At 42.6% G+C, this 16,018-nt stretch overlaps 1 protein-coding gene across 8 annotated transcripts in view; it reads right to left on the reverse strand.

The window, feature by feature from the left end:
* The window catches only part of LOC115461245 (PC-esterase domain-containing protein 1A-like), a 183,321-nt gene that overhangs the window by 33,841 nt on the left and 133,462 nt on the right, over positions 1-16,018 (reverse strand). For all 8 annotated transcript variants that reach the window (XM_030190945.1, XM_030190941.1, XM_030190947.1 and 5 more), the window contains one exon: positions 3,709-3,955. In XM_030190945.1, the coding sequence (XP_030046805.1) occupies positions 3,709-3,955 (247 nt within the window). The remainder of the gene's footprint in view (positions 1-3,708; positions 3,956-16,018) is intronic.

The raw sequence follows: 16,018 nt of genomic DNA on the forward strand, positions 1-16,018 counted from the left end.
TAGAGAATGTTCTAGGCACCATTGCCAAGTCAAAAGGCATTGCTTAAAACTGGAAATGTTTTCCCAGTAATGCAACCTCAAATTGCTGATGTGGAGGCCAAATCAGAATGTGATATGCTTCTTGAGGTCCAAGTTAAGAAAAAAAAAAAAAAAAAAAAAAAAAAAAAAACTCTCCCCTTATTACAGGGGCAAATCATGGATCATAAAGTTTCCATCCTAAGATGACTTACTCAATGTCTGATTTACTCCTTTAAGGTACAGTACTGAGTGAAATGTCTTCTCTTTCTTTGGAGCTACAAAATAAACCAAATATCTTTCAACACTCTTTTTGTACTCAGGAACTGATACTACCACTCCAAAAACCAACAACTTCTGCAGAGGGTCTTGTACTGCTGCTCTCTTGGCAGGGCTACAACAGGGAAAAGCCATAAAAAATTGTGAGTAGATGGGAAAATTCCAACTTGAAACCATGCTGAATGACATCCAGACCTGATGTTAGATGTGATTCAGGTCCATTCTTTGAAAAACTTGGAAAGATGGCTGCCTAACAACTTCTGAGGCATGGACCTGTAGCAATCATTGGGAAGCTTGCAAAAGTCATTGGTTAGCTCTTTGTCTCTCTCAATAATGGTCAAGAGGAATAAAATGTACTTTGGAGACACCAGGCAGGCCAAAGAAAAACCAGGAAATAACCAGTTTGGCTTAAACAGATCTGCCTTAAGGCAAACAACTTCATCTGGAACCTGACTATTCTGCTCTTGATCTAAGCCTTGACCCAGTAAACCCAGGGCAGGTACATCCAAAGAACTGTTTCAACAAGGACTACCTTGCAGTCTTAGAAGATCCTTAGGTGCAGATTCTCCTTCAATAGGGATGGTAGTTCTCTTTAATAACCGCAGTCACTAAGGTATCCACCTTAGGTTGTCTCAGACTTTCTTTCTAATTCAGTACTAAAGGGTAGGGTTTGGATATAGCTTTAGCAACCCAGAGCCCCACTCAGATGTAATCAAAGCATTAATGGCCTGCTCCATGGGAAAGACTTTAGGGGACTTTATAATCCCCTGTAGGATGGGTGTCTCTCACAGTAAGTGGTTCTTGAACCAACTGAGGAGTAATACTTAACACTTTAAGAAATATTGTGATAACGACAGAGAACTCTTCCCTATGAAACAGCAGCAGAGTGAGGGTCATCACCTTCATTCACAGGAAACTTGCCCTCTTCTAGCAACTCTCTAAAGACTAAGGGGCTCTTTTACTAAAGGGTTGTCACAAGGCAACCTGGAACTACCGCCGACCCAACGCATTCCATCACCATCTGCTGAAGACAGGGAAATACAGATTTGCTGAAGCTATCGAGTACCCTTACAGGGTAGAAAATATCACTCTATATTCTTTGTCTCCACCTGCTGGTCGACAAACACTACTCTAAGGTCTAGATTAATCTGATGAGGACACTAAGGAACAGACAATTACTTAGCATTAAAACTACCTACCTTCATCCTTTAGGTTAGGCCATAGTAGTAAGCCTAAGAAAGGTGCTCCTATATATACCACCATTTCTCAATTTCAGGCATATTCAAGGTTAAAAGAACATTAAGGGGCAGTACATCAAAATTAAATCATTAAACTAGGTTTGCAAAATGCTTAGCTAAGCACCATCATTTATCTGTTGAAAGTAAAGCTCATTAAATCACACAAAGCACATAAGTCAAATTTCTACATCAAGGCTGGATTAACATGATATTGGGCCCTAAACACAGGTGTGGGTCCCCTAATATGGATTCCCATTTACTTAATTTCTCTCCCCCCCCCCCCCCCAACCAAGACATTCATTTTCCTTGCTCTACCCCGCCCCCCCCCCCCCCCCCCCCCCCATATTTTCATTCATAGCCTTCCTCTCCACATTTCACCTCACCAGAAATATTAGGGAAAGTGCAGAGTCTTGCTGTGGGCATGGCAGCAATAATATTTTGTGAGTGAGCATGGGGAATAGGCAGGTACAAGCTTCAAATAGAGTAGCTTAATAGTTAAAGCTAGAGAGCTGCCACTTTACTCAAATTCAGGAGGGAGATTTTAGGCCAGACCTGGATTTCGGATAACCCTATCCTGTTGCATTATGGGACCTACATCACCAATTTTAGCGGGTAGAATTGAGAACTACAAAGAGAACACTAAATTGGGATACAAGTTCAAAATCAGGGCTGGCCAAAATGTCTCCCTCCCGAAAATGGGTAATTTAAGTTGCCCAAATTCTTAGGTTCTCAGCCTGCTGCTGCAAAGTAGAGTTTCACGGGGACAGAAATCTTACCTGTCCCCACAAGAATTTAATGGTACATTTAAAAAAATTCTGGTCGGCTCTCTCTGGGTTCCAGCCACAGCACTGAAGGCAAGGAAGGAACAGAAACTGGAATTTGAAACACTCTGGTGTGCAGATGTAAGACTTGTATCTGATTCACTGACACTGTGCTGAGAGGTCACCACGTGCCAGTAAGTCAGGTGATATCTGATGCTTGTGCCTGTGTCAGAGCTGAGGTCTGCGCATCAGCCCAGGAGCAGAGAGGATTAATAGTAACATCGTAAATGACATCAGATAAAAATCTGAATAGTCCAGTCTGTCTAATAGTCACGTTCATTATCAATTCATAATCAAATCAACAACGAACGTGATATTATATACTTGATTATGGTCTCTCTTTGGCGTTTCTGGGATATTGACCATAGAAGTCTGCCTGACCCTATCCTTATGTTCCAACTGCTGGGGTTGTTGTTGAAGCCTACTCCAGCCTATTTGTCTTCTCATTTGCGGGAAACAGACCGTAAAAATCTGTCCAGCACTGTCCTCATGTTCCAGTCACTAAAGTTGCTGTAAGCCCTTTCCAGTCCATTCTAAACCAGACTGCCATATATGAAACATAGATCATCCAAGTCTGACCGGTATCGGCCCTAGTTCATTACAGCGTCAATCCATACATCCACCCACATGCAGTCATTTAAGTTTAGATTTTATATAACTTCTATTTTCTAATTATATATCTTCTGTGTTCATCCCATGCCTTTTTGAATTCCATCACCATTTGTGTCTCTACCACCTCCTTAATGGAGACTTTTCGCATCAGTGCTGTTAAAGCGAAGAGGAGGAGGAAACAGCACTCAAAGAACTTGGTAAGTGAGAGGCTGGCGCTAGTGCAGCGTACACTTCCACAGGAATCCCACGGGAACCCCACAGAACTGCTTCCGTCCCCGCGGGAACCACGGGATTCCCATGCAAGTTTCTACTCAAGTCTCATGCACAGCTACAGAGCAGCTTACTGCAACTCAACCTCTCCGCCCTTAGACTAGAACAGCCTTCCCACCGACTGGATCCTACCATAATCTCTGAACTTGAAGGGGAAACACTGGAGAGGGCTAAACTCTGAAAAATGTTTAGATGCTTTAGCCATCCTTCTGGCTTTGAGACACAAACTTCTAGAATCTTAAAAAAAAAAATCCAAACAGTTGCCAATCCTAACCTCCTGAGCTCATCTGACAGTACCCCCCCCCCCCCTGGAATTTTGGAGCCTTAGACATATGCCTAGTTTACCTATGCCTTAATCCAGCTCTGTTATACCTAACCATTCCCCACCACTGCAGAGATATCTTGCTCATTCTAATCAACACATACCCCCTCCTTGCCACATCCCTCTCCTCTCCCAATATCCCTCTCCTTACCTGTGATAGGCTTCTTCTTTGGTACTTCCACTCCCCATGCATCAGCGATATGAGTCAGAAGCAGCTGCGTTATCTTGCGGTGCACGATACAGTTCCAGTGAATCCCATCTCCCAGTCGATGCTGGTCATCAAACCGAAAGAAGTAGTGCAAGTCTAACACGTCAAATTTGTGATAACTAGCCAGAGTGGCGCCGTAGTAGTTCCCTTCTATGACATCAACACGTAGAGTTTCTTGCTTGTACTGCAACTAAAAAGAAGTGAAATCTGCTTGAGTCAGATTTGTACGCTCGGCACACAAGACTGCAAGAGTGAGAGACGCTGCTCTCACATCAAAAGCTCTAGAACATATTAGTAAGAAACATGGACCAAGGATAGCAGAAAAGAAGAGATTTTAAATGCATCCATAGTACAGGGAAGGAGAAAAAAAACTTGTGTTTTTTGTAATTCATCATCTACTTAATAATCAAATTATTTTCTCCCTATATAGTACTGCCTAATTTAACATGTAATTCATGTTCAATATGTGATACCAATTGCATGTTCTCCCTTTTTTTTATCTGATTGTTCATTATATCATCCATGTTTCTATAGATATTACCAATTGCATCTGTACTCTGAAATGGCATAAGTCATGACGGAAAATTGTAAGCCACGTTGAGCCTGCAAATAGGTGGGAAAATGTGGGATACAAATGCAACAAATAAATAAAATAAACAGAAGGCATAATATCGGGGTTGTGGAGTCAAAGTTGAAAGCAATTTTGGGTGGAGTCAGAGTCGGTAAAAATGTACCTACTCCAACTCCTCCTCTCGCCTCCACGTCACTGCCCCTGGAGTAAGACCCCAGAGGAGCGCAGCGACGTGAGAGGCGAGAGGAGGAGCGGCTGCAGAGCCGACGGCCAATGCCTGATGGCTGTTTACGGTGCCGTGTTTGAGGTTTGAAAACATTTATTGCTTTTTTTCTTTTTTGTAGCGGTCGCTGCTGCTCAACAGGAGAAGCAGCAGTGGCCGGACAGTGTTACCAGTGGCAGCTGCAGGTGGCGAGGGTCCTTGGACATGGGTGGCTGGAGAGGGGGCAGGGGAGAGGGAGGGTGGGGGAGGCACACACTCACTCACTGTCTCTCACACACACTATGCCTATCACACTCTGTCACACACAGTCTCTCACACAAACACACTGTCTCTCTCTCATTCTCTCTCTGACACACACACACTCCATCTCTCACACACTCTCTCTCTCTCTCTCTCTCACACATACACACTCCGAGGAAAACCTTACTAGCGCCCGTTTCATTTTTGTCAGAAACGGGCCTTTTTTACTAGTATATCTATATACTACAGGTCCTGATATAAAAGGCAGAAGCAGCCTTAGGTGCCACGGGGAGGTGTGGAACCCCCTTCCTTTAATTCCATAGGGCCGTTTCTGGCTGGAAATGACCCATCACAATGGGTGGGCTTCTACGGTCTGTGCCCTAGGAATGGCAGGGACAAATCAAACTCAGGTATACATATAAATTATCACATACCATGTAAAATGAGTTTATCTTGTTGGGCAGACTGGATGGACCATACAGGTCTTTATCTGCCGTCATTTACTATGTACCTGAAGATTGGAGAATGGCCAATGTAACAACGATTTTTACAAAAAGGCTCCAGAGGTGATTCACTAGCACGGCATAGTAAACAGGAGGGAATTTTAAGGCTATTCTAACATGGCACAGCAGCTGAATTTTACCCAGTTTTATATAACAGTATAAAGAAAGAACTCATATTTATTTGGGCATGCTTAAAAGGAAGACAAAATCCACATATACAACTTAAAATTTGAACAATTAACAGAAGAGGATCAGTCCCCATAACAGAACTGAGAAACACAAGGAAGTGGTGATGACTATGAGGAAAACAAAGGACTCCAGCTCATTGTAATTAAAAGGGATTTACTGTGGTATCCAAAATCTCTTAGCAGTCACACCGACCTGACAGCTGTGTTTCAGCACAATCCACTTGTGTCAGGCATCTGTGACTGAATATATGCCAGATTATGTATAGTGCTTCCTTCATCAAAAATCAGACAGCTTCAGGGGGATGGGAGGGGTGGTTTGGAGGGGAATGGTGTTGAATATAATGAGGAAAAAAGAAAGTTCCTATGGTCAGTGGAATGCAAGCATTAAGGCAAAAAAGAGATATGAGTCACAAACCTGTGAAAATAATAAGGGAGTCATAGAATCAACCTTGATCTGGGTAGCCTTGTGTGAAACAGAGACAGAGAGTCTGTGTAAGGGTAGAAGGAGTGCTGCAGACATGTTTTAGATAAGAAAGAACAAGCTTCAAAGCAAAGGGTTGCTGACGTGCACACATTGGGTGCAGCACGAATGTAAGTGTATTTAAACTGAGGAGAAGATATGTATCTTAAGCAAAGCAAACATATATCTCTGTATTATTGCTAAAAATATATTGTGTAAGTATACTTTGCTTCCAGCATGATGTTCTCATGCTGCCTCTGTCCAACGGAGGACAGTTGAAAAAATAAAAATTATTGATTATTCTTCTTTATAATAGGTGTCAGTTTCTTTGTTTACACACATATAAGGTGTAAATAAACAATGGGTATAACTGAAAAGTTTAAATGTTACAAGAAATATTATTGCTGTTGTAAGAAGGCTTTCAGTAGATGATTGTATGTATACCAGATGTTTAATGGAGGGGAACCTGTATGATTTTTGCCTGAAAAGCTTCAGTTGTAATACGTGGATTCCTTCAATAAAGATTCTTGTTAAAAATTTAAAAAAATAAATAAATAAGACAGCTTCAAATACTAAAGTATATGACAGATTATGAGCAGTGTTTCTTTTCTATGAAACCAGAAGGCGTCACATAAAACCTCCACTCAAACAAGCGCCAAACAACCAGCACTTTATATAAGCGCACACAAAACCTGTACTTCCATAGCTTCTTTACAGTTTAAAGACATGCCTGGAAAACTAAAATGTTATTTAAATGGGTATGAATAAAATGACTGTGTGATTGTGTGTTTATATTATTATATAGAGATATATACTACACACATTCCTCATATGTTCAGAATAGAGAATGACACGGGGACCCGCAGGGATGGGGACAGGGACAAAGCTTGCGGGGCCTAAGACAGAGCCCACGGAGACGGGGACAAACTTTGTCCCTGTGTCGTTTTCTACTTTGAAGCCTGTTAATGAACTGGACTGTTATTTATGTTTGAGTGATGCAGACAACAATATTTAGATTTTTTGGGAAAACAAGCAAACATGCTGGCCACAACTAGCAAAATTTGCATGGGGGATCCTGCACATCTTCTAAGAAGACATCTTCTATTGCAGGAAGGACTGTGGAAGACAGGAGAGCTCTTATTCACCCACAGATTAAAAAATCATAACAGTGTTATATAGGGCATATTTCTCCCCTCTAGGACATACAGAACAGGTTGTATTTTATACCCCTGGACATTTTAACAGGGTGGATTAGGGTTCCTTGTAGTAGTAGAAATCAGCTATTGGTGTTGGAAGAGTAGAGGGTGGTGGTGAGGAGGGTTATTATAGCTGCTCACAGTTATTATTGTTTTCTATTTGTAGTTTATACACAATAGTTGCACACAGCATATTGTTCCTTTTTATTCTTTAATAAAAAAGATTTAAATATAAAATCATAAGTGTTTGAGGCTTCTGCAGATGAGGACAGGGCGGAGACGGAGACAAAGCCTGCGGGGGATGGGGACAAACTTTATCCCTGTGTCATTCTCTAGTTCAGAAGTCTGATGCTACCTGTGTAATAAGACACTTCAGCAGAACATATTAGAAATCACAACCATCAGATGTAAAAACATTTGAAAATCACTACATTAAGACAGATACACAAAGAGAAAAAATTCTGAAGGGTGCTTTTTGATATGGGCAGGGGGAGTGGGAGATGGCAGGGACATGACTGACCAGTGAGCAAGAAAATTCAAAGCTGTTATCACCAAAAGACAGAATAAAAGAAACACTTCTTCAACAATGTAAAGAATCAACGATAGCGGGGGTAGGTCTAAGGAAGAAGGAGCGAAGATCTTTCTTCAATAAAATTAGATGTGCGATTACTCTGGTGCCTCCTTCTTCCTTAGAGTACCCCCTTCCCCCTCTCTAGTGTTGATTCTTCACCAAAAGAAAGAACATCCTTCACACCATGTAAGTCACCTGCAAAATGAAAGCAGAGAAAATGTGATGCCACCAAAATCATTTAAAAAAAAAAACCCAATACATCTTATAGTTACAAGAGGATGCTACAAACAGCAATCCAGTCACACACACTATGGCTCACACTGAACATGCCTATGTTTGGAGAAACACTCTGAGGAAAATGAGTAAATCACATCATCTCAACTCCTGTCCCCTTTATGCATCTATATGTTGCACCCCTGTTTGTCCCCTTTGCTATCTACCAAGACATTTTAATGTGCATTGGACTGATGCTGAATTTTTAAGTAGCATACCTCTAATTTTAGATGGTTTACTATGCAGTAATATGTACTGTTACATGAACATACTGTTTTAACTGTATATCACATATGTCCAAATTATAATTGTCTGTACACTTGGTTGAATTTATTTAGAAAGGCAGCAAATAAAACCTAATACATAGATTTAATTTAAGAAGTAGCCAGTGGGGAACATGTACCTGACTTCAGTGTATACTTACTCAGACTTAGGTTCATCTGTGCACCTGGGCAGCAATTCTCCAGTGTGTTCAATCGGCTCAACAGTTTCCATCTCTTTCCAACTGGCACTAAGGTAATGGAGATCTTCTTTGGACATGCTAAGACAAGTCCTTTTTGGTCTTTTTCCCTTTCCCACCAGTGGGTGTCCAGTACACACTGATATCAATTACACAGCCGTACAATATGTCCATCCAGCAGGACCCCTCTGCTCAGCAAAATCACCTTGGATCATCTCAGAATCTCCCCACTGGTAATATGGTCATGATGTATGAAAATCAAGAATTCTTTGCAGGAGGAGCTTGGTGATTGAGGAACTCCCGGTCACTGGAAGAAAAGGCATGAAACTGATAGCTGCCCGTAGTGGGGCTCTTCTCAGCTGATGTCATCTGTTCAAGTGCCTGGAAATATTTAACAGCACTCCTCCATGTGGCATACAGCTGAAGGCACCACTCCAGAATTATACCAGAGTTACAATGGAGCTATCCCAGAAAACACCATAGTCACGACAGAGTTATGCTGGATTCTTGATGCAGTTAGGTTGAAATTATGTTGCAGTTGAATCAGAGCTTTCTGGGAGTCCTGCTGGGGCCATGTGAGAAATTTACCAGTACTACACTTGAACTAAGGAGCTTTATCTGTGGCCCTCCTGCAATCATCTCTTGGGACTTAATACCTCAGTTGGAACTGTAAGTTACTTTTCTTTTTATTTACTATGGGAAAGAACTTGGTCCAAAGTTAAAACATGGGAACACTGTCCTGGGACCGAAGGACAAACATGTACAATCAATACCATTGGGGTTTGTGGAGTCCACCTTGGAAACATGATTTTAGTTGGGCCCAATGTTAAGCTCAGGGGGTGGGGGGGAGGGTCGCTCAAGCCTCTCTCTTCAAACGACCTTCTCACCCCATCCTGGTGGGGTGAGCTAAGATAATGGCAGACCAGATCCAGGAAGCACTGTGCAACAACTGATTAGGTACCTGTGGGGCTAAAACCCCTACATGGCAGTGTTCAGAATTACCAACCTGACATTAAAATACAGGCTCTGGCTAACTTCAATTTTCATGAAAGGCCTGTTGCCTTTTAGGCCTCAGACGAATTCAGACAAGGACAGTGCCAGACATTGCCAAGGTTTCAGGTGGACAAGAACTGCAATTGTTTACTGGAATAATGATTTCATGGTCAAAACGACCCTGCAGTATGATGCAAGTAGCACAGTGTTTTGGTTCCCCAAGTCATAACATCGGGGGATCAACAAACTTGCTGTGCTACTGAAAGGGTTGCTGATAGGAGAACAGAATCACCAGATCCAAGCTGCTGGGCCATGGAGACATCCTAAGCTTGTTAAACACAGCCCTGCCTGCACCTCCTGTCATCAACATCCTGAGAGACAGCCCTGCAGGCATTTGTTGTCTCTTCAGCTCCAGTGTCCGAGAGAGACAGAGAGAGAGAACAAACCCTTCCTCACTGGTCAGGTTGTAAAGTGTCTTATCATAGTGCTAGGAAAGTTAGCGGTCCTCACCTCAAGACCTAGGGTACTAAGTGTGCGTTCTCTTCACCTTGTTTTGATAGGTACATAATTACTCATTGCTCTACCATCAGCATAGGTATTTTAGCATCTGTGCATTATCTCTGACTTACACTATCTTACCTGTACCCAATAATAAATTACCTTCTATTTTTATAATATCTGAGCCTTGTGTCATTTTGGTATTGGTACATTTAGGCTGTGAATTAAGATTAGGTAATTTGGAAGGCAACTATACATTCCCTATCTAAATAAAAGAGTGCTACCTTTTCATATCATTCATACTTAGGTCACATTTCCTAATTACTTCTCCTCTACCAATAGTGAAGTAATCTATGTTTGCCTCATACAACCAGTAGTATCCTCTGCTTTTATCTTTGTACGGATGCCTATACCTGAAGCAGTCTCATCTCTCCTAAAGTGCACAGGGAAGTAAAAGTCTAGTCAGAGAAGTTTATTTAACGGATGTTTAGGAATCTATTGCCAGAGTGGAGAATATGTTTAGTGGTTCAATGACTCAACTGTGTTTGCTTTTAGAAAACAATCTTTAAATAAATTTAAAGGAGATAGATACAAGATTGGAAGAGCTGGGGACTAAACAGAAACATATGGAAACACAGATGTCTACTGTACAGGTCACCAATCTTAGTGGTATAAAAGTCTCTATTTCACAAATGTGAAGATATGGAAAATACAATAAAGTCCAAAAATCTTTATATCCTTAAGTTTCTTCTAATTTAATTACCTTCTTTTTTTTTTTTTGGTTTAGAAAATATTTGAAGAAAGTTTTATCATTACCCAAGGCTGAACAAATGTCCCTTTCAAATATATATTACTTTCCATTTAAAGTTCATGGATGGGCACTGAACCCCTAGTTTGGCACTAGAAAGCCCAGGTCCATCAGTTAGTATTGTGGGAGAGGGACACCTAACACCTAAAAGGAAAACGTTCTCTCGATTTGGGAAACCTATCTGCAGACTATCTTTAAAAGCCAGAAAAATTCTTGGTTGAAAAAGCAGCAACATCCGTTAACGGCTAGTGACTTTGATGTATATTAGTATAAAGGCTTGATAAGTGTACATTTTTTTCCCTGCAGCAGTGAGAATAGTTTTCTTACTTTGTTTTTTGTTTTTTTTCCTTATGACGACGGCTTGAAGGTCTCAAGTATAATTTGTTATTTTCTTCATTTTTTTTCTTTTTTGCTATGTACGTCTTGAGCTGAATGCTTTATTTTTTCTTGTACAAATGATTGAAATTTAGTTTAAAAAGAATTCTATGTAGGCACAGCTGATGAACACAGTTTTTGTGGTCTCTCTGCAGTAATTTTCCTTATTTCATAAGTATATAAGTACGTAAGTATTGCTAAACTGGAATAGACTGAAGGTCCATCAAGCCTAGCATCCTGTTTCCAACAGAGGCTAATCCAGGTCACAAGTACCTGGCAAGATCCCAAAACAGTACAGTATGTCTTATGCTGCTTATCCCAGAAATAAGCAGTGGATTTTCCCAAGTCCATTTTAATAATGCCTTATGGACTTTTCTTTTAGGAAGCTATCCAAACCTTTTTTTTAAACCCCGCTAATCTAATTGCTTTTAGTACATTCTCTGGCAACGAATTCCAGAGTTTAATTACACGTTGTGTGAAGAAAAACTTTTTCCAATTTGTTTTAAACTTACTACTTTGTAGCTTCATTGCATGCCCCCTAGTCCAAGTATTTTTGTAAAGAGTAAACAAGTGATTCACATCTACCCGTTCCACTCCACTCATTATTTTGTAGACCTCTATCATATCTCCCCTCAGCTGTCTCTTCTCCAAGCTGAAGAGCTCTAGCTGCTTTAGCCTTTCCTCACAAGGAATTCGTCCCATCCCCTTTATCATTTTTGTCGCCCTTCTCTGTACCTTTTCTAATTCCACTATATCTTTTTTGAGGTGCATTCGCACCTTGGAGCGATACAAAGACATTATAACATCCTCATTTTTGTTTTTCATTCCTTTCCTAATAATACTTTACATTCTATTTGCTTTCTTAGCCGCCATACACTAAGTAGAGGGTTTCAATGTATCAACAATGACATCTAAATCCTTTTCCTGATCAGTGACTCAATGTGGAACCTTGCATTACATAGCAATAGTTTGGGTTCCTCTTTCCCACATATATCACTTTGCACTTGCTCACATTAAACATCATCTGCCATTTGGATACCCAGTTTCCCCAATCTCGTAAGGTAATTTTTCACAATCCTCTTACGATTTAACAACTCTGAATAACTTTGTGTCATCAGCAAATTTAATTACCTCACTAGTTACTCTCATCTTTAGATCATTAATATGTTAAAAAGCAACAATCCCAGCACAGACCCCTTGGGAACCCCACTATCTATCCTTCTCCATTGAGAATACTGACCATTCAACCCTACTCTCTGTTTTCTTTTAACCAGTTTTTAATCTGCAATATAGGTGCCGACTCCGTGGGTGCTCAAGCACCCCCAATATTTTAACCCACCGGCGCCGGAAACTCCAGTTCCAACCCTAGCCAGCCCCAACCTCTTCTTCTCCCTCAACAGTCCTCCATCCTCGCCTTCCTGCCGCAAAGAATTTAAGAGTCATCTTACCTCGGGTCCTGGGCCGGCAGCAGTGAAAGGTGAGCCGGCTTGGCGCTTCAGCCTTCCCTTCTCTCTCAGCTCTGGTTCTGCCCTCGCGGAAAAGGAAATGAGGGCGGGACCAGAGCTGAGAGAGAAAGGAAGGAAGGCTGAAGCACTGAACCTGCTCGCCTTTCACTGCTGCTGGCCCGGGACCAAAGTTAAGATGACTTTTAAATTCTGGGCGGCAGGAAGGCGAGGACGGAGGACTGTAGTGTGGGAGAAGAGGTCGGGCTGGGGTTGGGACTGGCACTCAGAGGGGAGAGAGGAGAAATCGCGGGACATGGAAGAGAGGGCAGGGGAGAGATGAGACTTGTTGGATGGAAGGAGGGGAGGGCAGGGGAGAGAGGAGAATTCGCTGGACATGGATGAGAGGGGAGGGCAGGGGGAGAGAGTAGAAGGAAAAATTATGTTCTTACCTGATAATTTTCTTTCATTTAATCATATCAGACCAGTCCAGACTAATGGGTTATGTCCATCTACCAGCGGAAGGAGACAGAGAAAATAGTTCCAAGTAAACCGCCCCTTAAGGCAGCCCGGAATGTTCAGCATTTCAAATAGCCAAGCAATGGTGCTCTGAAGTCTAGAAGAAAACACAGTTAATATCAAATAGGCAAACTATTGGAGTCAATATGTAGAACCTCACTGTTCCTGCTTGGCCAAAGGCAACTGCAACCTCCTCTCACAGTAAAGTAAGCAGGAGGAAATGGTCCATACTGAGCTTGCTCAAGCACATAGAGATCTACCCCTGAATCCTGGGAAAGAACTCCGTGATGCCAAGTAACAGGAGTCATACAGAGCTGGCACAAGTGGCAAGAGACTGAATAGAAAAAATGAAGTAGGCAGTGCTGTAGGACATCCTACTGTATTGAAGCGTCATGGAACAGCCAGGGATACCTAAAGGAAACAACATTCTGACAGACTATAGCCAGGGAGGGCATCTGGACTGGTCTGGTATGATTAAAGGAAAGAAAATTATCAGGTAAGAACATAACTTTTCCTTCCTTGTCATCTATACCAGACCAGTCCAGACTAATGGGATGTAGCAAAGCAGTTTCCCAAAGTGGGGGGGGGGGGGGGGGGTGGAGAAAAGAAGAATGCAAAAGGTTGAAAAATCAACAAAGCTACACACACAGCAAAAAAGGATTCCAATATCCGAACCACCAGACTACCAAAATGGAACAGAGTTAGACACTAGAAAAGGAACTGAAGCTGTAGGATGGTAAAACAAATGTCCCCTGTCCCGAGAGAAGTAAAAGAAGCAGCAAAAGATACTCATGCTAAAGGACCCCCCCTTGGAAGGAAGGCAACAGTCGTATCCGAGCAACAAGGAGAAGAGCCGTCTCTCCTAGACCAGGATCCACTTCTCCGAACCCTGGCAAGACAAAGACTAACTCCCAAACCTGCCAGTCTGCCTTGAGTGCAAGATGGTCAGATGAAGTGACCCTAACAAGTACTAGGAGTACGCAACCCCAAACAGTATGCCACACTTCACAGAAGGAAGGCAGGCCCAGGAACCACCCAGACCGCGCCTAGTGAGAAAATCAAACTCCACAGAACAAGAAGAGACTCCAGGGACCAAGAAAGGGATCTGGGTGTCGTCGTCGATAACACACTGAAACCTTCTGCGGCTTAGAAAGCGAATAGAATGTTGGGTATTATTAGGAAAGGTATGGAAAACAGGTGTGAGGATGTTATAATGCCGTTGTATCGCTCCATGGTGCGACCGCACCTTGAGTATTGTGTTCAATTCTGGTCGCCGCATCTCAAGAAAGATATAGTAGAACTGGAAAAGGTGCAGCGAAGGGAGACTAAAATGATAGCGGGGATGGGACGACTTCCCTATGAAGAAAGGCTAAGGAGGCTAGGGCTATACAGCTTGGAGAAGAGACGGCTGAGGGGAGGGGCTATACAGCTTGGAGAAGAGACGGCTGAGGGGAGACATGATAGAGGTATATAAAATAATGAGTGGAGTGGAACAGGTGGATGTGAAGCGTCTGTTCACGCTTTCCAAAAATACTAGGACTAGGGGGCATGCGATGAAACTACAGTGTAGTAAATTTAAAACAAATCGGAGAAAAATTTTCTTCACCCAACGTGTAATTAAACTCTGGAATTCGTTGCCGGAGAAAGTGGTGAAGGCGGTTAGCTTAGCAGAGTTTAAAAAGGGGTTGGACGGATTCCTAAAGGACAAGTCCATAAACCGCTACTAAACGGACTTGGAAAAATCCAAAATTCCAGGAACAACATGTATAGAATGTTTGTACGTTTGGGAAGCTTGCCAGGTGCCCTTGGCCTGGATTGGCCACTGTCGTGGACAGGATGCTGGGCTCGATGGACCCTTGGTCTTTTCCCAGTATGGCATTACTTATGTACAGAGTCGAGAGAACCAATTAACTGGAGCGCTAGTCTCTCCAGAAGCATGAAGAAAAAGGGCAGCAGCATACCAGGGTACAACCATAGAAAGAATACTCCTCAACCAGCTCGCTCTGGACTTAGGGATGAAAGAACAGAACCAAGAGAACAAAAGGAGACAAAAAAAGAGAGTCTAGAGCCACACTGTGGAGAAAAGACCCCCAAGGTGCCAAGAGGCCACAAAAGGAGCAGAGACTAATTCAAACTCCAGCAATGGAGAAGCTTCTTGCCAGCCACAAAGAGGCTACGGCTAAAAAAGGTGCCACAGGAATGTTAGCTAACAGGAGACAAGACAGACTTGACTAGCAGTCTAAACTGCGGTATGCCACAGCTGCTGAAAAGTTACTGTATCCAACCCTGTAGAAAAAAGCTGGGGTTGACCAACAAGGTGAAACAGTGACCAACAGGCAAAGGTGAAAATATGCTCCACAGTCAGAGACTGAACTGTGCTCAAGGGACAAAAAAAGAAGCTGCGGTCATCAGGCAGAGTAGGATCCTTGCTCAACGAGTACAGATTTGCACTCAATGCACACAAACTGAGCCATACACCATGGGCAGAGAAAGAGGTGAGGAGTGGCCTAGTGGTTAGGGTGGTGGACTTTGGTCCTGGGGAACTGAGGAACTGAGTTTGATTCCTGGCACAAGCAGCTCCTTGTGACTCTGGGCAAGTCACTTAACCCTCCATTGCCTGCCGCATTCAGCCTGCCATGAGTGGGAAAAAGTGCAGGGTACAAATGTAACAAAAAAAAAAAAACAAGACCTCTGGCAAAGAGAAAAATGCCCTGAACAAGCAGAGTAACAGACAGGGGATGAGCAGTGCCCCACTAAAAGAGCTGGATGTTCGAGGTACCTGCAGAACTGAAGCTGCGGTAGCGATGGAACTCCGTATATAACGCAGACAAGGAGCTGCTTCCACAAGCAAACAAGGAGCTGCGCTCTTGACACCGGCAAGGAACTGCGCTCCAGACGCCAGCAAGGAGATGCGCTCCAGACGCCAACAAGGA

Source organism: Microcaecilia unicolor, chromosome 2 (genome assembly GCF_901765095.1).
Source record: "Microcaecilia unicolor chromosome 2, aMicUni1.1, whole genome shotgun sequence".
NCBI lineage: Eukaryota > Metazoa > Chordata > Amphibia > Gymnophiona > Siphonopidae > Microcaecilia > Microcaecilia unicolor.